This window comes from Bactrocera oleae, chromosome 2, assembly GCF_042242935.1.
Source record: "Bactrocera oleae isolate idBacOlea1 chromosome 2, idBacOlea1, whole genome shotgun sequence".
Classification (NCBI taxonomy): Eukaryota; Metazoa; Arthropoda; class Insecta; order Diptera; family Tephritidae; genus Bactrocera; species Bactrocera oleae.
Window position 1 is genome coordinate 786583 of NC_091536.1, and position 23927 is coordinate 810509.

General features: G+C 33.0%; 1 protein-coding gene across 3 annotated transcripts in view; it reads left to right on the forward strand.

The window, feature by feature from the left end:
* LOC106623679 (uncharacterized) overlaps positions 1–19129 on the forward strand; it is a 38390-nt gene extending 19261 nt beyond the window's left edge. For 2 of the 3 annotated variants that reach the window (XM_036373740.2, XM_014243279.3), the window contains exons 2-11: positions 294–522; positions 6016–6144; positions 7252–7541; positions 9074–9266; positions 9379–9528; positions 11073–11216; positions 12654–12950; positions 13081–13343; positions 13474–13804; positions 14252–19129. In XM_036373740.2, coding sequence (XP_036229633.2) covers positions 429–522; positions 6016–6144; positions 7252–7541; positions 9074–9266; positions 9379–9528; positions 11073–11216; positions 12654–12950; positions 13081–13343; positions 13474–13804; positions 14252–14526 — 2166 coding nt within the window. In that variant the 5' untranslated portion in view covers positions 294–428 and the 3' untranslated portion in view covers positions 14527–19129. The remainder of the gene's footprint in view (positions 1–293; positions 523–6015; positions 6145–7251; positions 7542–9073; positions 9267–9378; positions 9529–11072; positions 11217–12653; positions 12951–13080; positions 13344–13473; positions 13805–14251) is intronic. The other variant, XM_036373739.2, reaches the window with a different exon arrangement.
* The last annotated feature ends 4798 nt before the right edge of the window (positions 19130–23927 follow it).

Here is a 23927-nt window from a genome sequence, read left to right on the forward strand (position 1 = left end):
CACGACAGTTCTTTCCCTCTACATTTTTCGTATATCTCGTACAGATACATGTGATAGAAAAATATATGAGCTCGCTAAGTCATTAACGAACAAAGAGAAAAACTTTATTTACAATTACTACGAAAGTTTGTCAGTTCTTCTTCATTCTTAATGATATGTATTAAAATTATCTATTCTCTATGAATATTAAATTTTATATAAGACTGAATTCTACTGTATGCATATACAAGTATATATTGAACACTACTTTATTCAATAAATGTGAACATAATACATATATCTGTTTTAAGCAGTGTGGCCTGTGTTGGATATCCAAGAGATAATATGACTTGTACCTATATAAGTATCAAAAATCATTCAAAGTTTACTGTTAAATTGCCAACAAACTTTTCAAGTGATAGTATGGCTCGTACTTACTCGCGAATATAATGAATTATTCAAAAGCAATAATTTTGGTTCTTTTATCGCTCTGTGTAATCAACGCGGCACAGGCAGATATCATATTAAGAGTCGATCCCTTAGGTAAGTAGCCTGATACTTACATTATATGCAAACTACATATGTTTTTATTTTTTCATTGATGTGAATAAATATCTATATACATATAATTTCGTATACATTTAGGTATGTATATGTATTTTATGGTGAGCTAAAAACCTAATTTCGAAATTATGAGTTATATGGTATACAGAGAAAAAAATTCCGGCAAGGCAGGATTTTTAGCATAATTTAAAAAGTGTCGGTAAGCATTCAAACAACACGTAAAACAATCTGTTTTCATTAAAAACAACAAACCTTGAAAAACTGTTTAGGATAAAATACTTTAAACTTGCAGATTCTTGTAGAGTATTCAATTCCTAAAAAATCTAACTCAGGGGAAAGCTTTAAAGCTTGAAGGTTTGTTTTAACAAAAAAATTAAGAACAACAAGTAAGGAAGGGTGTAATCGAACATTTTATACTCTTGCAACTTGCAAGAATCAAAGACAGGGAAATACCTTCAGGTGTTGGCAAAAACCTCAAATTAAAAAATGTTGCGAAAGAATTCCATATTCATTATTCAACGAAATCGTGAATGATTTAGGTGCTATGACTTAGTCTATGCTCAATTAGTTTATATTTTACTTACCAACATCGAAAATTATATTAAAATCATCATCAAATGATTTATATCAAAAATGAACCTAACCCAAGAAGCTAGTTTTAATACATACATATAACGAGTTGATGTGAAAAACGTCAACCAGAAGATCGGAATTGATGATATTAGGGATATGAGATTAAGACTAGGGTCTAGAGATTTCATCCGTTTTCACCCTGTTTTTGTAACTTTAGGAGATATGTACATTAAACCTATTAGAGGGCGGAGCCGCACCCATATTTTTACAAATTTTTAGACCACAGGCGCACCTTGCTACTGCAATCCCTTGTACCAAATAACAGGTTAATTATTTAGTTTATAGGTTTTCGCTTAGTGACGTTTTGTTGGCGTGGCAGTGATCCGATTGCGGCCATCTTACTCTCTCAAGGAACACGTGTACCAATATGATGTATATAAATGATCAGGATAAAGGGACGAGTTGAAACCCGGGTAACTGTTTGTCTGTCCGTCCGTCCATCTGTGCAAGCTATATCTTGAGTAAAAATTGAGATATCTTTATGAAACTTGGTACACATATTTCTTGGTACCGTAAGACGGTTGGTATTGCAGATGGACGTAATCGGACCACTACCACGTCTACTAAACGCAATTAATCAAGAACAAATAAATTGCCAGAACTAAGCTAAACAATAAGATACAAGCTATAATAGTAATTCGACAGTGTGAAAATGGGTGAAATCGGGTGACAACCCCGCTCACTCTTCATATAACGGGACTGTTAAAAAATACTATTGTAAAAGCGCGATAAATAAAGCACTAAACACGCAAGAGATATTAAATTTTACCTTTGGGACGGTATGAGATGACTTTATAGGAACCGATTTCAAAATTAGACAGTTGGCGTGGCACCGCCCACTTTTAGGTGAAAACCGATATCTTGGGATCTGCTTAACCGATTTAACCCAAATTCGCCTATTTCCCATATAACACCATTTTATATTCCATCTGATTCTTTCATTTTCCACTATGCAAATCAAGCAACAATGATTGTATCGGGATAAAACTTTGAGTGAATAATGCGTTTAAAGTATGCCACCTTGTGACCAAAAATAGACTAAATCGAACTAAAACTGTTCAAGCCCCTAGGTACTGAATATGTGGACCCCAGTGCCTATAGTTGAGTTTTTTACCGAAAATATTGGTAAATATGTAAGATATATAATTGTAATTCATATAAAAAAATAAATATAGTAAATTAAAAGTAGTATGTTTTTGTGTCAAAAATGGGTTGAATCGGATCAATATTTCCTTTATTATAAAATTTTACCAAGACCTGAAGTAATTTCCCGGGCTTTGATCCTAGCAAGTTGCGAGAGTATAAAATGTTCGGTTACACCCGAACTTAGAACTTCCTTACTTGTTCAAAATAGATTCGATTAATAATTAAATATGTGAAATAATTATGTGGCTGTGTGGACCATCCTTCCCTGCAATCGTTCAAGTTGCTTCGTTCCAGCTGTTCTCGCAAAAAGCAAAAAGTGAAGAAAGTCATTATTAGTGCGGAGCTAGAAGAAGCAAGCATCAGCTATGGTAATAATGCATAAATAAGGGAATATTCAATAAAACTATTGTAATTATATGAACGTATTTTCTTGAATTATTTTTAATTATCTCAGGAAGTATTTAAAATATGCTATTAAAGTAATTGAATTGAGATATGCTAAAATTCCATTTAATAAAATAAAATTTTTTTTTATAAAATTGAAGTTTCATGAGCTTCAGGATTCGAACGTAAATGTTCGTATTCGGATTGACCTTATCTCCTTCATGCTTACGACCTAAGCCATCAGAAAAGTGGGAACGCAACCGCTTAGCCACTGTTTTATTGTTATCCTTTGCCTATTAGATATTGCTCATGCAACGCACAAAAATGTGTTGAAGAATTTATCTATTAATTACTTATTTTGTTGTAAATTCTGGAGCTTTAACCAATAATCATCTTATACTATAATTTGAGGGATTATGATATAATATTTTGGTAATATGCAAATGTAAAAGCACGCGCATTATTCATTTAAGAACATTCTTTGTATCTATTTAGCCTTTTCCCCGTTTCGGTCATTTCGCGGTGTATTTCAAACGAGTCGAAGTTGTATTTTTCGATGCTCCTCTTGTGAACAGCTCAAATTAGTATTTCTTACCATTGGCGCCTTTTCTATTTATTAACATTCTCTGGTACAAAAGAGCTTTATAGGAACCAATATAAAAATTGGACAATGAGCCCGGCCCGCCCTCCTTTAGAGAATAACTACATCTCAGAAACTAATTCACCGATTTATCAAATTTGGTGCATTAAATTATTTTGACATTATTATTTTATATTGTGAAAATAGACGAAATTGAACAACAACCACGTCTACTTCCCATATAACACAATTATAAATTCCATCTGATTCTCACTCTCAAGTACACAAATCAAGTTACATAAATATATCGATATAAAACTTTGTATAAAATAGCCTTTAAAGTTTGCCACCTCATAACTAAAAAATGTTAAAATCGGCCCTTAAGTTTTCAAACCCCCAGATACCGGTTAATAGTTGAGGTATCTTAAAAAAATTCAGACAGCATCGTTTTCTGGTAATGATATATCGTAACGGCCAAAATTGATAAATAGGGGCGATACTACTCCTGGCTCCCGTATACTTAATACGTACATATTTATGTATATAAGAATTTCAAACATCCGGTTGGGTTTATGCCGTATGTATTGATCAATATGTAAGAAATTTTATAAAAATTATTCAACACTGAATAAGTTAAAAAGCTTTTATAAGGTCTTTTAAAAACAATATATTTTAGGAGCTATCCTCCTTTATTGAATACCGAATAAGAACTGCAAGTTACAATTAACTAAACCTAAATTCCCTCAAAGTAATCACCCCTAGATATGATGAACTTCTGCCAGCGTTTTTTCCAATCCTCAAAGCACTTAAAAAATAAATTTTTTGTGATCTTGTTCAGCTCCTCCTTCGATGCAGCTTTTATTTCCTCAGTCGTAACGTAGCGTCGTCCTTTATGGGCCTCTTCAATATTTGGGATTCAAAAAGTCACCGAAGGCCAGGTCTGGACAATACGGTGGCAGCTGCAGTATGTTGTTTTTGGCCAAATATTTGCGTGATTCGTCACCAGTTATGACTCTCTGCACCAGATCTTGATCGTCACGAACTGAGTCCAACATCTCCTGTGCGAGCGTCCGCGCACTTCATTTTGCTTTTCACACAAAATTTTATACAAGTTCTTTGATGCGTTTTTAGGAATAAACAAAAATTGAAGACGAACCTAAACGCGTCCAAACAGAACAGCTGTCAAAAATTAACTAAACATTCAAAATGGTCGACCCTGTCAGCATAAGTAAGAGATATGAAGACCAACATAACGCAAAAAAAACAATCGAAAATCGAATAAATGTAGCCAGCGAAAATTCAAAATTCGCGATACTTTTTGAACAAACCTCGTATTTTTTAGATGTGGGGCGTGCTAACTAATCCCCCCTGATATTCAAACCTCCTCGTTTGAATCTTTGGGTTTGTCGAAAATTTAGTTGAGTCAATCGATTGCTGGTTGCGATAATTTGATGGATTAATTTATTGTGGGTTCATTTTCAAGGTATTTTCCAAAAATTAAGACCATCACTAATTATATAGTAATTAAGGTGATGGTGGTTGCGTGTTTTCTATTTTCTGTTTTTATTGAGCTCACTTTTTTGTGTTATTTAAGTTAAGCTGCTTCAGCATCTCTAGCGAGAGGATTTCTTCGATATTGTTGATGCGGATGAAGGTCGTAGAATTGCTGGTAATGGTTTACTTAATGTTCTTTCCTCGTTGTAAAATTTTTTCAGTTGATTTGAATAGTTGTATTGGTACACAGGACTATAAATGTGCCGTTTAATGTTGCAGATTCGTTGTTGAAAAAAACTTCGCCATTGAATTTGTTTAAAAATAGTCCCCATTCCTCTAGCACTGGATAATGTTGATTGTTGACCTCTGTGCAGTTAGGCAAACGACATTTTAGAAGATTATTGATACATGAACTATTTCTTAAATCGGCTACATTATTGTTTAAACATATTTGAAAGGAGCTATATTGTTTACACAATTTTTTTGCGTTGAATTTAAAAAAATTGGTCTAGACTTTGGTCTAGAACTTGGTCTAACCTCATGTTCCTAATATAATGAATTCTGAATCACTGGCTCCCCTTCGGTTGAGTTTATATCGTATCTCCTTTGAGTTGAATATGTCGATTTTAATATAAATATCTCGGATATACAGCGAGGTATAGTATGTATTAAAATTAGTTAGTCTGTGACCTATAATACTTGTATATGTTAATAAGATACCAAATGTGATTGCAATCCATTTACGGCAACACCAACTTTGCAACACCTGAAAGTATTTTCTTGCCTTTGATTAATGCAATTTACGAGAGTATAAAATGTTCGGTTACATCCGAACTTAGACCTTCCTTACTTATTTTTATAGTATGTTCTGTCACTACCTGAAAATATTTCACTGTTATTGACTCTCTTAGATCGCCACAGTATAAAATGTTTCTTTACATACGAACTTAGAACTTTCTTACTTGTTATTTGTCTAATTCATGTCATTTAATAGTTTAAGTTTAAGTTAACAAGTGATTTTTTATACATATTTTATCTCTCCGTAAAAAAATATAGATAAAAATAACCACACAAAACTTTATCTAAATTTTTTTTTTTTTTCAATTTTTAATACAACATTTACTCGTCTCGCACCTGAACAATGCTGAATACCGATGGATGGAATGACGGCTTTCATCACTCATGTGTGGATTTCTTTGAAAATGTTCCTAATATATCTTATAATCACTGAGTAGCCCTCTTATCTGCAACCCTGCGCACTTACCAAAAAGCTGCTTGTGACAGCGATCAGGTCATTATCGCTTGTCCACGCGGCACAAGCATTTCAATCGAGTTCGCACAGTACAACAATTTCGAAAACAAAGGTAGGTGAGGAAACATTTTTAATAATTGTGCGAGCATGTTTATATGTGTATTTCATTAATTATTTTACATTTTTTTTAAGATACTATTTCATAGTTTTGAAGTTGTAATAGCTCCGGTTAAAGTTAATTTTTGATATTTGTGCCAAAAAGGATGATTTATTTTTCTCCTAGCACAGCAGTTAAAAGGAGCTTCTGAAGTTACAACATTCCATTTAGTTCATTAGAAACCATCTTAAGTCCTTCGCCTGACATTTTCCACCTTTCTCTATAAGGGCGATCTCTAACAGACGAGTGAAATATTCATACTCGAGCTAATTAGCTATCTCTTTAAACGTCGCTATTCGATAACCGGTTATGGTTGTGCTTTACATATTAGGCATCGTTTTCTACTGCACTGCTAGATTATACAATTATTTTTCCATTGAACCCTTGGACATTTTTATACGCTCGAAACATATTGCTACGGAGTATAATAGATTGGTTTACATAATGGTTGTTTGTAACATCTAAAACAAAAACGAGATAGAAATACTGTTATAAATATATAAATTATTATGATGACGAGACGAGTCGATCTGCGGTAAAATTTTTGTTAAATTGGGCCTGTCCACGCCTCCTAATATGTAGTATGTACCATATATGTATATCTCGCTAAATTCTAAGCCAAATCAACAAGTCCTCCTCAAAAATTAGATGAAAGAAATCTGATGTTAACCATGCCTACATCCCATATAACGGTTAGATCGAAAACTACTAAAAGTGCGATAACTAATAAATACGTCAAAAAAATTAATTTCACATCTACATTGAAACAAAAGGGCTTTATAGGTACAAATTGAACAATTGCCATGGCCGCGCAAACTTTTTTATTTGACAAGGTATATTCACCGAATTTTGCATAGATTATTGCCAAAAGCACCGCTACAATCTCCGAACCAATTTTTACCAACACCTGAAAGTAATTTCCAGACTTTGATCTATAAAATTTTCGGTTACACCCGAACTTATTCTCTTCCCAGTTAATTGTATATAATTCCTTTTATTGAGGCGTTTAGCTGAAACCTGATATTTCCATAAAATTGTAATTTTATTTGCTTCCTTTCACAGATGGATTCAGCATCGATGACTTATGTCCACTAGACACTTCCGCGAAAAAGGTGCAATCGAAGGCCAAACACCTTCTACGTGGTTCCACATTCGGAGTTCCCGGATCAAAGATTCCTACCATCCAACACCTTTATGGCCAGACTACGGAAATCCCGAGCTCAAGCCTGCCAACAGATACACTCATGACAGAAGAAACGGAAGGTGCCGGTGCGCGTAAGGAAAATGCCGCGAATGTTAATATAAAAGACGATGACTCCACCGAAAATTGCATGTGGCCAAACGCACTGCAGGTAATTATTCATTATGCAACATTTACACAATTTATACTAAAATAGGAGCGCTTTAATTATTACATGGACTGAAAGCCTTTGGCTTATCTTTGATCTTGAAGTCAAATCGATCTAATCACCCAGTGACTCAGGTTTCATCAATTACTGTAGAAACTCGAACAGTCTTTTATTGGTCGATCTCAACATAATTTCATAATGTTTTATGATGTTACTGCATCTTAGTCCAAGTAGAGGTACTTTTTTCAATAGCCTTTTTTGGCAGATCACGCGTGAGTCGTGCCAAGCTGTTATGTTATTTTTGTTCAGTATTTTTTGGCATTTCATCGTGGAAAAACTAACGCCTGAACAACGTTTACAACACGTTCAACTTTATTACGAAAATTCACGTTCTGTGAAGAATGTGTTTCGCGCGATTCGCTCAACTTATGGTCAACATAATCGACCTACTAAGCGTACTATTCGCAAAACCATCACCCATCTTAAGACCCAGCATTCATTATTGGATAATATTGAATTGACCACGTTCAGCACGCAGTGATGAAAATATAGGGACCATAACTGAGAAGGGAACACGAAGGCCGTGAAGATCGATTCGGCGCCCTTCTCAGCAACTCGGACTGACGTATGGAACGACTTGGCTCGAGAACTTAAATTGAAAGCATACGAAATACAGCTTGTGCAAGAACTGAAGCTGCTCGACCTTCCCAAGCGATATCGCTTCGCTCTATGGGCTCTTGAAAAGTTCCAAAAAAGCTCGCGATCTCGGCAACATTTGGTTTTAACACACATCGCATCAACCAATGGATTTAGGTATAGAGAGAACACTTCGGTGAGTAGATAATTTATCGTTTTGGGACGGTTGATTGGCCACCAAGATCGTGTGATATAACACCGTTAGACTTTTTTCTGTGGGGATATGTAAAGTCTAAAGTCTATGCGGACAATCCCGGTTTGATTCAGGCCTTGGAGCAAAACGTCACTCGTGTCATTCGCCAGTTACCAGTCGAAATGGTCGAACGAGTCATTGAAAATTGGACTCAACGGATGGACCATCTGAGACAGCGTCAACATTTGAAAGAGATAATCTTCAAAAATTAAATGCTGAAGAATTTTATTTCGAATGATATTAAATATTCTCTTTTAAATTTGAATTTTCTGTGCTGTTTTCTTTAAAAAAGTAGGGAACCTCAAAGTACCATATTTTAGTAAGAGATTGTTTACTACGTATAAGTTTTCAACTCATTATTTTGTTTCCATTCGTTAAATAAAGCTTATAACTTGAAAATCGATCTGCAATTTTGTGTACGTCCTTTTTTTATCCAAGAAGCAGCTTATTTGTCGGAATCGCCGATATCGGACCACTTGGATATAGCTGGCACACAAACTGCCGTTCAAAATCAAAAATCTTGTATACCCTTCATGCTATAAGAAATGCACATGAGAAGGGTATTATAGCTTTTTTAAATATTAATTGGCAGATAGTTGAAAATATAGACAATATTGATATATAAAACTCAAATTTCATGTTTTAGTATTCGTTGCTGCAGACGGTCGTTGAGGCTTGCCAAAAAAAGAAGCATTGCAAATTTAACGGTGCCCCACATTTCTATAGACTGAGCACAGGCGGTGATGCAAATAATTATAATAACACCGTTAGCACCGTAAATGTAGATCCTTGTCACAAACGACGTAAAATTGTTGAGGTGGCTTATAAATGTCGTCCATGTAAGTTTTTCCTCGAATACACTATACCTACATTCTATATGTATGTATTGAACTTTGCAGGTTGAGCTGTCAAATAATACACTTTTGTTTGTTTTTCTTTTCTATTGTTCAGATGAATTTCGTAGTAAAGTGGCCTGTCACAATGATATGGCTCAATTAGAGTGTAATCCTTATTCACGAATCGCGGTCTACAGTGCGAGCTTCGGACGCACCGAATATGAGAGCATTCAGTGTCCACAACCTCAAGGAGTACGAGAAGAAAGTGAGTTCAAAACACAAATTACGAGAGCTTTAATAAACTGTATAAAATAAATTGATTACTTTAATCGAATTTAAAATTTAAAAATAATAATTTCCACTGGATTTTTTTTATTTACCTAAATCGAAAAATTTATCTTTGTTAAAAATGTTAAATTGCTGTATTCCACCAATATACTAAAACGTCATATGTTCATTTCCAACAACTACGAAAAATTGTCAAGTTAAGAACAAATATTTTACTTTTATATTATAAAAGAAATATTTGAATTAAAGAGTATTATGAGTTAACAGCATATTTTTGTTTTGCTGTGATTTTTTTTTGTTATAGTATATACAATATATAGTTTATATATTCGTTATATGGTTACAATCTCTCAAGATTTTTGCACCTGCTACAAATGAAGGCTGATGTTAGAGTGGAAGCGCGAAGCGCCGCTACGAGTATAGGATGGTGCTACTTTTAGCTATAAATCACTTTATGTGTCTTCTTATGTAAATCGCTCAAAGTTGTAAGAGAGCGCCAAAGCAATTTTCGGCGCTTCTTGCTTCCACTCTGACATTACCCTTATGGGAAAATAGAAGCGGAGATAGCACAAGTTTCGGTTAACGGTAAATTTTTGAGTTTCTCTCCGCAGAGTGTTGTGATCTGAAAACGCAGTTTTTTATAAGCACGGCTTCTCCCATCCAGTCAGTCGAAGCAAGTTATTGAAATTTTATATTCAAACAAAGTTAGTCTAAATTAGAAAAAAATTTATATTGAACCAAAAGTTAATGGCGTTCGGGATCGTAAATTTGACTAAAGAAGAGAATAGTATCTCCTTGAGAAATACTGTTCCATTGTCAGAGCTGATTCACGAGGTAAACGTGCGGTTGCCAGACTTTTTAAATTTGAAGCCGGACAATTCGTGTTGCGGATAGACTTCGTTGAAAATTATAGATCAATATTTCAAAATATGATTAAAAGCGCGCTTTAAACTAAATAATATCTCTTAGTGATAATTCGAATCCCAGCAACACTGAACTTTATCTATTTTAAACAAACATTATTAACGATATAAGAAAAGTAAGTTCAAAGTTTAAGAGCATATTTAATATTGTTTCGTTACTATTTTTATTATTGAGAGATTTGTAAGTGTTGAAGTTATATTTTTTATTATTCTAAATACAAATTGATAAAAAAAAGTTCAACAATCTAGCCGGATAACTTGTCACGTTCGCGATGTCGCGTTACAAATCATTAAGAAAACTTGTAAAATTAATAAATGAATAGTAATACATCAAAATAGTTTGATTAATAATCAAGTTACTCACCACATTTCGCTGACTTTCGCATTTTTCAAGATTAAGTCAACAGTGTCTTCAATTTTTTGTCGCGTTCGTGATGCCCTTTGTTTTCTATAAATAATTCGAAAGCGAAAAGTCTTCAAAGATTCTCCTTTATAATAAAAATAGTATTAGTACAGTGTATTAAACACGTAAAAAAACATTTTTGAAATAGTTATATTATTTTTATACATAAGCGCCAATGTATTTTAAATATTTCAGCTTGCCAAGCATCATATGCCACCGAAACAGTAATGCAGATATGCCATGGGCGCCGTCGTTGTAACTTAGCTGCAGATGCGAACACATTCGGGTCACCATGCCAACCGAACTCGAAAATGTATCTGAAAGTAGTTTATACTTGTGGTAGGTATAAGACACAGTACTAATTAGCTACTTCGAGGTGTACTTATTTTCAAAGCTGCTAATGATGATTAAAAAATTAACTAATGCAGAGTTTTTTAAAGGGATTTAGTTAGTTGTATTATTTACCTAACATACTTGTATTACCACATATACATACATATAACGTATTATAGCATATATGTTCATACTTTGACATAATCCGCAATCCCTTCAACTCTATTATGACATCACTTCATGTAATCCAGTCGTATCAAGGAGCGAAGCTTATACATATATGTGATATCTCTCTCCTTGGATGCTTTGTCCCGATAGCCTGGTTTCTGATGTCGCTGCCGCAAGGTCGTAGAACCGACATAGATCTGTATGACAGCACCCGTATTCCAAACGAGCAGTCTTAATTTGTCCTTAAGAAGGAATATTAGTTGCTCGTATTGAACTATCCAAGAAACAGCTTCGCAAGTCCATGCGTTTGCGGCTATTAGCGATTTATGCTAGATAGTTTTTGTCAAAAAATAATATCTGTTTAATTACAGGTGAAGTAGACCTCAGCTTAGAAAACTGTCTTTTGGAGTAGAGCTGGAAAAATTCTGTCTGCCCTGGGCTTTAAATTTTTCATCTTACAGTGTAGTTGGTGAAAATGGCTTTGGCGTCTTCTTCTTTAGTCAATTAGGCTTGGTCTGCTCGCTTTTCAGCATGTGCGTGCTTTCGTGAAAAAGTTAGCCCGTTTGAGCGGGACTTCCCACTACCATGTTCCCTCTTTTGAGAGAAGTAATTTTCACCTCTGTGTCTCTATAAAGTCAGGGTCCCGGTAATGGTTCCGGTTTATTAGCTTTTTACTTTAAATGTTTCCCCTCTTTGCACGGTGGTGGCTAAACCTGCTAGTCACCGGACTGCGGTTTGAAGGGGGTTATTTGGGTTACTCCCACTGCTTTTTTATTTGTGGACGGAGTTTGTCTTCCCTGACGTGTTTTTCAAATAAATGTCTCTCTTCTGACCTGAGTTATCCCAGGCATTGATGCTTTAACAGTTCTTTTAACATCGTCGTAGCCATTTTGTAGTTGGTATTCATCACCTTGCTCATACAACAATTGCATTATTTTAAATTATTTTTCCTATAGAATTAAGATCACCATGGCATCTCTAATTTACACAACTTACTTATCATTGAGATCGCGAAATGCACTCCTCTGGTCATCTTTTAAATTAAGAGAAAATTTAATTAAAAGAGGAATAAATCAAAATAAACGAAGAAATTATTGGTTTGCTGTATATATCTCTAGTTTCCTGGCTTTAGTATTTTGTGTTTTACTGATTTCAATAATGTTAAAACAATTTTAAGGGTGTGAGGGGGCTTGACGCCTCAATTTAGGAACGGAGATAGGATCTTCAATGTAATATTTGAAAATAAATGAAATATTTGTTATTTTCTTGGTACAGTGCCAAAACAAGTTTTAAAAGATCGATACGAATCGGAAGTTGAAGGAGATGAGATTGAAGAATTCAATGGAGATAATGAGGTGTACGACGATGAATTAAACTATAAAGAATCTGAAGCGATTCCGAAGGTGTATAGCAACAGTACTGTTTCTGTTGCTAGGTCAAATGGTACAAATGTTTCATCAACTCCTGCCTCTTCGAACTTTAATAACGACAATATATCATTTCATCTTGAAATACCAGACAGCGCCAGTATCAATCCGGTCATGACACACAGTGCCGACCTAAGTCTGGAAGGTAATTCATTATTACCTATGTATACTACTAAACATTTTCTATACACTTAGTACAATATATGTAAATAAGCGAATGCCTTACTTTGTATATTTATTATTCAAAAACGATTTGTCTTCATTTCCCGATATAGACAACCAGGAGCGACTGTATTTATATCTTCTAATCGCCGGTTTAATCGGTGTAATTATATGCATAATTATTGTGTCTGTTCATGTTTGGATGCAAAAACATCAAGCTCTCAGTTCGGAGACTCAGATGGCACCCATAGACGGTTCTGGTAACCCATGTGCTGATACTACCATTCCCAATGGCTTCAATGACACGATATCAGAGATTGACGCCGAAATCGATATGCCAACTACTATTTCTGTACCGAGTGTTTCGAAAAATGAGGTAAGTTTTTAAAAATTGCAGTATGGTCACCAATGTGTCTGCATTGAAGTATAATAATGAAATCACTTTCATTTAATTATTCTAATCAAAATATTACTTGAACGTGATAGTCTTTATTTTATTGTTACAGAATTATATTTCCTATGGATCAAATGGTGGTTTATACAATGGCCTTGGATCATCCAGCAGGTCCCAGAATTCATCGACTCTTGTATTACAAGGTGGAGTAAGTATGCCTCCCACGGGTGTCATCGGTACATCTGCGTCCTCAACAATAATCACAAATCCTGGCGTATGCGGGGCACGGCAATCTCCGGATATCATCGGCATTTCAACAAAAGCTCACTTAGCGGTGCCCACAAGTAGCGCAATTGGCTATCAAACGGGTGTTGGTGGCATATTGGCACCAGCAATTGTAATTGGTAGCAATGGAACTAGCATCAGTAATTCGCTTAGTTGTGGTTAGTTTTATTATGTGTACATACTCCTAATTACCAAAATTCTTATATGAATCTGCTCATTTAAAACCTAACAATAAGTTATAAAAATAATTTTATTTAAAGATAGACTAACTTAATGTTGTAGTTGACCCCTTTGGTAACGTACTGTTCTTTAGTAAAATAGGGATAGATTTGTTTTTGTTAGACGAACTGATTACAGGATTGTATCAAGACATTAGGTAGTGCATACTTGATTAATTTTCGTAGGAATACCAATTGTAGCATCTTTTTTTATTTACGCGCAGCACACTTGAATTGAAGTTGTAATGAAGGCGAACCATTTAAAATGATTTCATTTTTTATTTCATTTGTCATTAGAAAGTGGCCTCATACTACTTCAGTAGCGTATAAATAAAAAATGTTTGCCCAATTTATTTTTGTATGAAATTATTAAAAAACTTTCCATAGGTCCCATGGCCTCAATTGGACAATACACAACTGCACCCACGATACGTGCGAGCTATATCATCAACGCAGAGGGAATGTTGAAGCGACCTCCGAATCTCCAAACTCCACCAATGACAAATTCCTCAAACAACAGCCAGTATTCGACAACGTCCACACTACGTCGAAACAAGACCACTGTTCCTTCCGCACTGCAACAACAGTTATCTTACGATGGTACAGCTCCACGTACATTATCTACTGGGGTTCCAGTGAACTCCCAATTCTATTATGGATGACAAAATTTAGAGGAATGTTTTGGAATGAAGACTATTTTGTTCGATACCACTCAACATAAAGCTGAGGAAATCTCCACGCTTACTGCCCAGCTCTCATACAGCACATTAAAAGAGCAATCACCCCAAAAAAGTGAGAATCATAATGTAAATGACAATCCTAACTCAAACTACGAGAACACAACCGTGATGAAGAGTCAGGACCATGGACCATCGGAACCTCAAGCTCAGATAGTTGTCAATAACAAGGAGTCGGAGATATCTTTTTGCTATTGAACGTAGTTCAACTGACAAAAGACATGGAAGTGTAATATGTAAATTTAGCAACAATTTCTACATTAGTTAATTGTATATAGTATTTGTATCACCCACAGACATAAATGTGGTATATACCTAAATAAAAAAGAGATTAGAATTATAAGAGTATATACGTAAAAATTCTTATAATTGCATAGTGTTAGGTAGCGTTATTTGTAAGATATGAGTTTCTAAAAAATCATTCAGCGATAGTATTTCAGTTTGTTGCGTACAATATTAAACCCATTCATTATTTCAAAGCCAGAGTTTAAAGGAGGCGAAAAATGTCTACATATGTATGTACGCTTAAGAATATTGGAAAGAAATGTACTAATTTTCTCAAAAAATTCTCATCAGCAATGTTGAATAATGTAAACTAGTATTTGGCTGTATAAAAATAGTATTAATGATGACTTTTCGGAACTGTATTGTTAAATAGCAGCAAAAAATAACAAAAAATCTGAAAAAATATGTTAACTACACGATATTTATGTCTTTTCAATGTATACATTTTTTGGGACAAATTAACTGTTTTCTAGGAAACTACGTACGTACATATTTAAATATTAATATTCAAATTTGATTTAATAATATTAGAAAGAAAAAGGCTAAGATTATAGAACGATATTATAACTTCATTAACTATTTGCAGTCAAAATCCACTTAATTGATAACGAAAATTACAATATTTTGACGATTGCTGATACTACAAGCAATTTAGATACATGATATTTTTAAATGTGAAGAAGTAGGCTAATGGTTGTGATAAACGTGGCCAATACACGGAAAACTAGTAAATTATAATTGCTTACAGTTACACTCGCACATAATTGTTTTCGAATTAGAATTTTATTGTATTCAAAATAGACGAGCTTAATTTCAAATACTGTAAGTTGACTAAACTAATGTAACTAATTCTTCTAAAATTTTTAAGTAGAATCCGAATAAGATCTTGAAATTTTGCCGTTGTGGACACTTTTTATCTTACTTAGAACTTCATTTAATATATTAAATTGCGGTATTTGTTATCCCCTAAAGTGGACCTGAAAGTTGCAATAAAAAACATTTTAAAGTTATTTTCCAAATGTAAATCATAATTCAGAAATAATTACATTTAGAACTGCAGAAATAACTTATTAGTATAATAAACAAGTAAGGAAGGGCTAAATTCGGGTGTAACCGAGAGTGTAAAGAGTTGAGTATTCATTATCCGATTTTATCGTGAATAAATTACAATCAAATTTGAATTATTTTAAAAACATCTTCAAATGAGATACATGTGATATAAATTCAACCGAAGAGGCTAAATTTAATACATATTGAGTTGAAGGGGACCAGAGGATCGGAATTCTTTATATTAGGGATATAAGGTTTAGACCAAGGTCTAGACCAATTCCATTCTAATTCATTAAATTTCATTAAAATATTACATTTTGACCAACCTGAACGGTTTAAAGTCAGGTATATAATTATTGATGATTATGATTTATTATTGCATTAATTTGGACATTGCACAGGTATACTGAGAACATATTTTCAAGCAATTTTTGAAATATATAACTTACACACTGAACAACATATTCGCCATAAAACTAATTAGAAAAATGAAAATCATAATTTGTAGAATATGAGAGTTAAGAATAGTATCGAACCGATGTATATGTATTTTTGCCAATACCGCATACTATTAACTTGCCATGTACAAATAAAATATTCCCTGGGTTTCATTAATGTACCTCCATACCATGATTCTGATATTAGTTATATAGGGGCTAGGTCAAGTATTTAGCTAATTTTATCTATTTTAGGCACAAAAATACACTGTTATTGGAAAAACACTCTCTCTCATTTTTATTGAGATAACTCACATATCGGCCGATATATGCGGGATAAAGTCACTCGGAAGTTCGAAAATCTGTATATCAGGAAGTATTGACCCGATTTGACCCATTTATTACATTCAGACGTACTATCATTAGGAAAATATTTTCTCCGAATTTCAATTATTGTATATACATCTCATACATTGACCGATGTTTTTGGTAAAAAGTCAACTATAGGAACTGGGGTCCACATATTTGGTACCTAGGGGTTAAACAGTTTTGGTTCTACTTGGACTATATTTGGTTATAAGATGGCACACTTCAAAGACACTATTCGTGCAAAGTTTTATCCCGTTACATTGTTTGGTATTTTATTTGTATACTGGGATGGGAAAGAATCAAATGGAACTTAAATTGGAGTTATATGGGAAGTAGGCCTGGTTGAACTCCGATTTCCTCCATTTGTACACTGTAACATAGGATGTTAGAATAATGTTATGTACCGAATTTAGTGAAATCGGTCGAGCAGGTCCCGATATATATGGGTCCACCTAAAAGTGGGTAGAGCCAGGCGCATCGTCCGTTTTCACACCGGCTCCCATGAAGACCTCTTGTGCCATACAGGATGTAAAATCTAATGTCTCTTGATACATTTAGTTATTGATTAGTCACACACCAAGGAGCATTTTAATTTTAATTTTTACTCAAGTTATCGCTTGCACAGACGGACAGACGACTGTCTGACTCGCATTTCAACTCGTCTCATCATCATGATTATTTATATACATATATATAACCCTATATCTAACTCGATTATTTTTAGGTGATACAAATAACCGTTATGTGATCAAAAGTATTATACTTTGTAGCAACATGTTGTGAGAGTATAAAAAGTATATATGTATATCACAATAGTTATAGTACTAAAAAACATGCTGCTATCGGGTCCAATTTTCGGATATCTTTTGATATTGAGTATTAAGGGCATTGCTTAAGTTTTCATATCGCAAATGCTTGAAAACGATCAAAAACGTATTTCCAGGTTTGACTTCTATGGGATAAATTCTATAAAAAATATATATTCTTGAATCAATTAAATTTAGGTACAAAGGCATTTTCTTTATTTAAATTATTAAAAAGTAAAGTTTTTTTGATAATTCAAATAGCGATATATTAATACATTTATTTCAAAATCAGTAACTTTCTATAAACACAACACAATATAATTACAAAAATATCAAATCTATTGATTTCACGTCAAAAAAGATTCGGTACAAAAATGAAAGTGAATTCAAAAAATAATTGAAACAGAAAACATATGATAAGTTTAATACTTTGTTGTCCCGATATATGTGTTGTTGCTTTTTACCAGCACATTAGTGTCAGACTTTCTAATTTTGGCCCATTCAGTCTCTATAGCGGTCATTTACGTGTCCTTGGACGTAATATTGTGTTTTCGAAGAATTTTTTCTAACAAACCCCATATGAGCTCTATGGGATTAAAGTCGGGAGATTGTGTTGGTGTTTGGAGTTGCTCAGTTATATAGAAAGCATTCTCGGACTGGATACGACGTGTGTTTTGAGTCGTTATCTTGTTGAAAAAGTAATCGGCTGCTATCGTTTTGCACGCTTGGGCAGAAATTTTGCTTCAGAATACTCAGATATATATATATGTTCATTTTATCTGTTATAAACCCCAAATTACCCACGCCAAATGCAGCCATACACCTCCAAACCATGATGTGTCCCCCACCATGTTTGAATGTAGATATTAAGTTATTTTCTTGCATCTCTGCATTGGCACGGCTCCACACTTTAATTACTCCGTCCGACCCAAAATTGTTGAATTTTAAGTCGTCGGTGAGTACAACGAATCTGACTTATCAAGATTGAGATAGATTTTATTATATTATAATAATTAAAATAAAATAATTTGTACTTATAAAATCAGCCCTCAATACATTCATTTCAAAAAAAAAGCATTGATTAACTCCTCGAAATATTTGAAGGTATTTCTATAAACCGACCGAGGCAATGTCAACTAATCTGTATGACAGAAATTCATAAAATAAAATAAATTTTAGAATTCACAATGGTCTTAACCTCTGACGCGTGTTGTTAGATCCGATACAATAATTTGAATATTTTTTACACAAAGTGCCTTTCTCAATACACACGTTAAATATAATTGCAAATTTTCTTTACGTATATAATGTATAAAGAGTACATACATGAATAAATAAATCAAAAATTTGTTATAGACAATTAATTATAAGGATCAGAAATAGTCAAAAATAATGTATGTAAATATCTAGTATTGTATGTATGTATAAATATGTTATGCAATACATAAAATGTCTGTAAGTGAAGAGCTAGTAAATTAAGAAATGTTAAGTGATACTACCCTTAGAAGAATTAATTATTTCCTAAAAACAATGAATAAATTTTACAACAGTTTTCTTTTCACTATAAAAGAGATGAATAAATGTGGTTACGAAGTGTTTCTTTCGCATGTATATATTTTTGTTTTTGGCTGTACATCATAAAAAATAATAATAATAAATGTTTTTATACAAATGCAGTATACAAAAGTAATACTCAAGGAGTAAATTTCTTTATATCAATAAACTCACATTCACTTTCCACCACAACCACACTTCTGCGATCTAAAGAGATAACTGTGAATATAAAATGGAATAAATAATATTTCAAGAATATTATGTCAAAATTTCAAGAACAGGTACAAAATTGACGAAGTTACGAGTATTTTAGTACCTGTTTTATGAACGTTGTACATCAAATATTTTATTGTTCAAAACTTTCAAGCGTTTTTTCCACGTTTTCAAAGTCGGTGTCCTTCATAGATCCAAAACTACTGCACCGATTCTTTTGAAATTTTTAACCTATTTGTGTACATTTATTTTAATTTAATTTTTAAATTTGTTAATAATCTCTATTTTACTAAAATAAGCCGATGTTTTCGCTAAAAAACGAGTTTTTTTTTCTTCAAAGTGAAAATGATCCAAAATTGAATTTCAAAAAACCTTTTCGGCGTTACCTGAAACTTTTTTTACTTCGGATCATCCAGAAACCAGTTAATTTTTTTTCCATATTCTTCGAATTCTATACTTTGATATACCATTGGTTTTAATAAAGAGATATTAACGATGTCGTCACAAAATATTCACCAAAACATACGTGTTTTGCACGAATTAACCCCTCTATGTGGGGCCGGCAGCTCCGTAATATCTTGAAATCACATTTTCATAGTTCTAGAGATAAAAAGAAGGGTTAATCAATTAATGAATAGCAGTAAGATATATACATATGTACAAGTATATATGGTATACATATAAAAAAATAAATATGTATCTTAAAAATTATACATACATATAAACTAATAAATTAGGTTTGTTTTAGGCTTTAGTATAGTATTATGAAATTGGTTTGTAAATATTTATGTACATAGTATATAAATAATATAAAAATATAAAATAAATTTCTTTAATTTTAATATAGCAACAGAAATCTTTTTCATTCTAACCGGTGTAAGTATGTAAAATATATTCGTTTTGCCATATGTTTATATACGTTAATTTTAGGAAAGATTTTTAATATTAAGGTTTTCAACCCAGCTGCATTTTGGTTGAGGTTTGGAATTCGGTATTATGGTTTTCAACTTAACCCGTCAAAAAAAATATCGCTTGAAGTGTTGTCAAGCTTCAACTTTTTTTGGTATTACGGTTTTCAACTACGTGCCAGTGGGGTTGACTAGGGTATCAAAAAAATTCCACTCTAACAAGCAGTTGTAGTCAAACATTAATGAATTTCTTTAGAAAAAATATTAATAGAAAATGGAAAATGTATAATAAATGGCTGCGAAATTAATTTTTTGTATTTTTTATTGTCAATAAAACTTTGGCAAAATTCTATCCCACAATTTCTCCTTTCTATCTGTCCATGCTGTTAGCGCGGCTTTACCACTCAATTCTTTAAGATCTGTACACTTTTGCATGCGATTGAGCCAATTGTCGGAAAACGTTGACCCCTTAGTTTATTTTTATGTACGAAAGTAAAAAGAAGAAATAACTCATCAAATCTATGTTTTGAGTGGTTAAAACATCAGTTGTTTCAGCGGATGTGTGAGACAACTAGCAAACAAATAGTTTGTACTGAAGCTGCAATTTCGTCTCACTATCGACACTTTATTTAGACTATCGATGGTTTATGCCTTAACTAGACTTACCGACAATTTTCATATAATTGCAAAATTTCACTTAATAAAGCTACAATATAATGATATAGTTTGGTAATACCAAATGTGAAGTCTAATTATGGATAACATCCCAGCAAGTCACGGCTACGGAAACTAAATGCATTGAAAGAATTTGCACGGAAACCAACACATACACACCGTGCAACTCATAATTGGGTCTTAAGAAACTCATAAAAACTTTAGCAGAAATCTCAGATAGCGCTATTGGGTAATTTACTTTTAATTTAATAGACAGGTTTGGTTTGATATGATATTAGCCTCAAAAAATTCTTTTCATACTTGGCTTGGTGGCACGCATGCGGTTTCACATTACAGAAAATGTTTAAAATAATGTACAAATTTTAAAATGTATTTTTTAACACTTTAATTAAGTGTTGAATGCATTAGAAGGAATGTTGTGGAAACAATAAATTTACAATTACTGTTAGCGTCAAAAGAAAGCGTATACCTTTTTCTCATACATTTTATTTCAACATAAAAAAATTAAAATTTTTCAAATCAATTATCATTTATAAATAATTAAATATTGTTCTTACAAAATAAAATTAGAAATTGATCTAGTATAGATGTACGGTAAAGCAACCATATCTTTCTATTCCTGCCGTAAGGATCGTTTTTCTGTTGGAAGATCCAGCAGTTATCTAAGCCCAATTTTTCGACGCTGAGAAGCAAAGTTTCTTTTAATATGTTCAAACAATTTGTTTTATTTATCGTGCTATCAATAAACAAATCCCTCACAATCCACTTTCCGCCATGAACCTCCAAACCATCACCGAACCCCACCATGCTTTACAGTGTAATGTTTTTCTGTTCAAACTTCTGATTTTAGTTTCTCCAAACTTTAGTATTTTTTTTCTTCCTGAAAACTTCGTACTTGCTTTCGTCAGAAAAAATTACGATATTCTAAAACGATATGTTCTTAGTTTTATGTTTTTCCCGCAAATTCCATACGTCGCTTTTGGTTCTTTGTAGTTGTGTGGTTGTTTTCTCGATACCCGGCCGTAGAGACACCTTAGTTTTTCTATTCTATTAGTCGAACGTTAAATCTAAAGTTTTTTTTGAAATAAATTGATAAGATAATTGATTATGTGAGAAAAAAATTGATATTTCGCGTTCACTTCCATTATTCTGGCATAAATTAAGTTGGAATTAAATGGTGCCCACAATACCCGAACTTACTCTGAATTCCAAATTGTTCTTTAAAAATCGAACAAATTTATCTTTTCGTTTTTCCTGAGATTAATAATTTGAGAACGAAGCTCGTAGGAAGGAAACATCGGAGACCCTATAAAATCAGCATGATGAGCAGTTTTTAAGATATCGATCTGAAATTTTGTACACTTCCTTTTCTCTCCAACAATCTGTTTTGTAATTTCAGAACCGAATTACGATTCCCTAAGTTACCCATATTTTATTTGAATATAAAAATTACTAATTTTTAAGATTTACATATTTTCGCTCTATATTTGCCGTAAGCTGTTATAAGTAAATAGGGGTTTAAACTTAAACATAACCAAGCATATTAGTGAGAGCTTTCCATTTCTACAACAATCGAAGTCAAGGTCATCTATTTCTTTGCTACTCATACACAAGCAAGAAAAATCATTAATTACCAGCTAATTAACATGCGTGCATATTATTAAGTATACGAATACATGTACTTGTAGTAAACAATCGCTTTAGCTTTGATTATACAAATGTACGAATATATGTACATGCAATTATAATACACATACACAGAAACCCGTATAGATCAACTCATTTGTATATGTTTACAATATAAAGCTATTTTAGCTCTTAAGCATTTCAGAAACGGATAAAAAACTAGTTTCGTCTGCGGTATCTGGTTTCTTGAACTAGTCTTTGGGCTTCCTATGCGACCAAAGCGGTAGTCAATATAAGACCAGTAATTTCTGTTAACTTGTTTATCGCCACAAACGCCGTTTAATAGGCAGACTTATTCATACATTTGCATTACTACATATACCTAAGTAAGTCTACGAATAAAAATGCTCTGCATCTCAATGTTATAATTTTTTACTGAAGTCAAAGTCATAAGCAAATAAATATTTCGAAATGATAAAATTCTCATTACGTAAAAGGTATGCATATTACCTTTTGTATATGTACCTATACCAGGTGTATGTGGTATATAAATGTGCAAGCAATTCCTAACACATACTACACAATATAATAAACAAATCTGTAAATCTAAGTTAATTTATAAAACAATTATCGAAAAGAAGAGGAGAAGAAAACGAGAGCAAGACAGTTCAAGCGAACATTGTTATCTAATATTTGGCGTGTCAATAACAAAAAAGAACTTGCGATACTCAGTGCCCACTTAAAAAAATTCTGTAATATCTTTTCGGATTGTTACAAGTTACTCTTGCTTCACTAAGGCGGGTACTACTCTTAATTTCGCGAATTCTGCAAACACAACTTAATCAGGAGAGTGTTGAGTATGCCTTCTAACTAGCTGGTTGACTGATTTACTACGCCGCTAGTAAATGTTTGTGTTTCTCATAGGACAATAAAATAGGATTGTTCCATTTTTGTATCCAATCAAAATCATATAGTTCAATATTAATCAATTGTTTATAATAAAATATTACTTTTTAATTATACAGCGGATAATAAAATTAGCTTTACATTTGGTTCCCAGATTTGACGACGAAATACAAAAGCTACTCTACAGTTAAGTAATTTCGGTGTTTGTTAACGAAATGTCGTAAACGGTCGTATACTATAAAGAACACTAGAACGATAAATGTGTGGTCACATTCTTCTAAAACAAATGTATCCCAAACAGAAATAAGTATCAATTCACAAGAAAATAGAAAAATGCTCTCCCAACATATTGAGATAGATTTTCTTAAATTCTATTATGCGTATAGTTTAATTGACAGTTACCAGACTTTTCAGAAATCCTAAAATTTCAGACTAAAACGAAAAAAGACGAAAATGAGCGCTTTTAATACCGGATGATCGCTGATAAATTTTTTGGT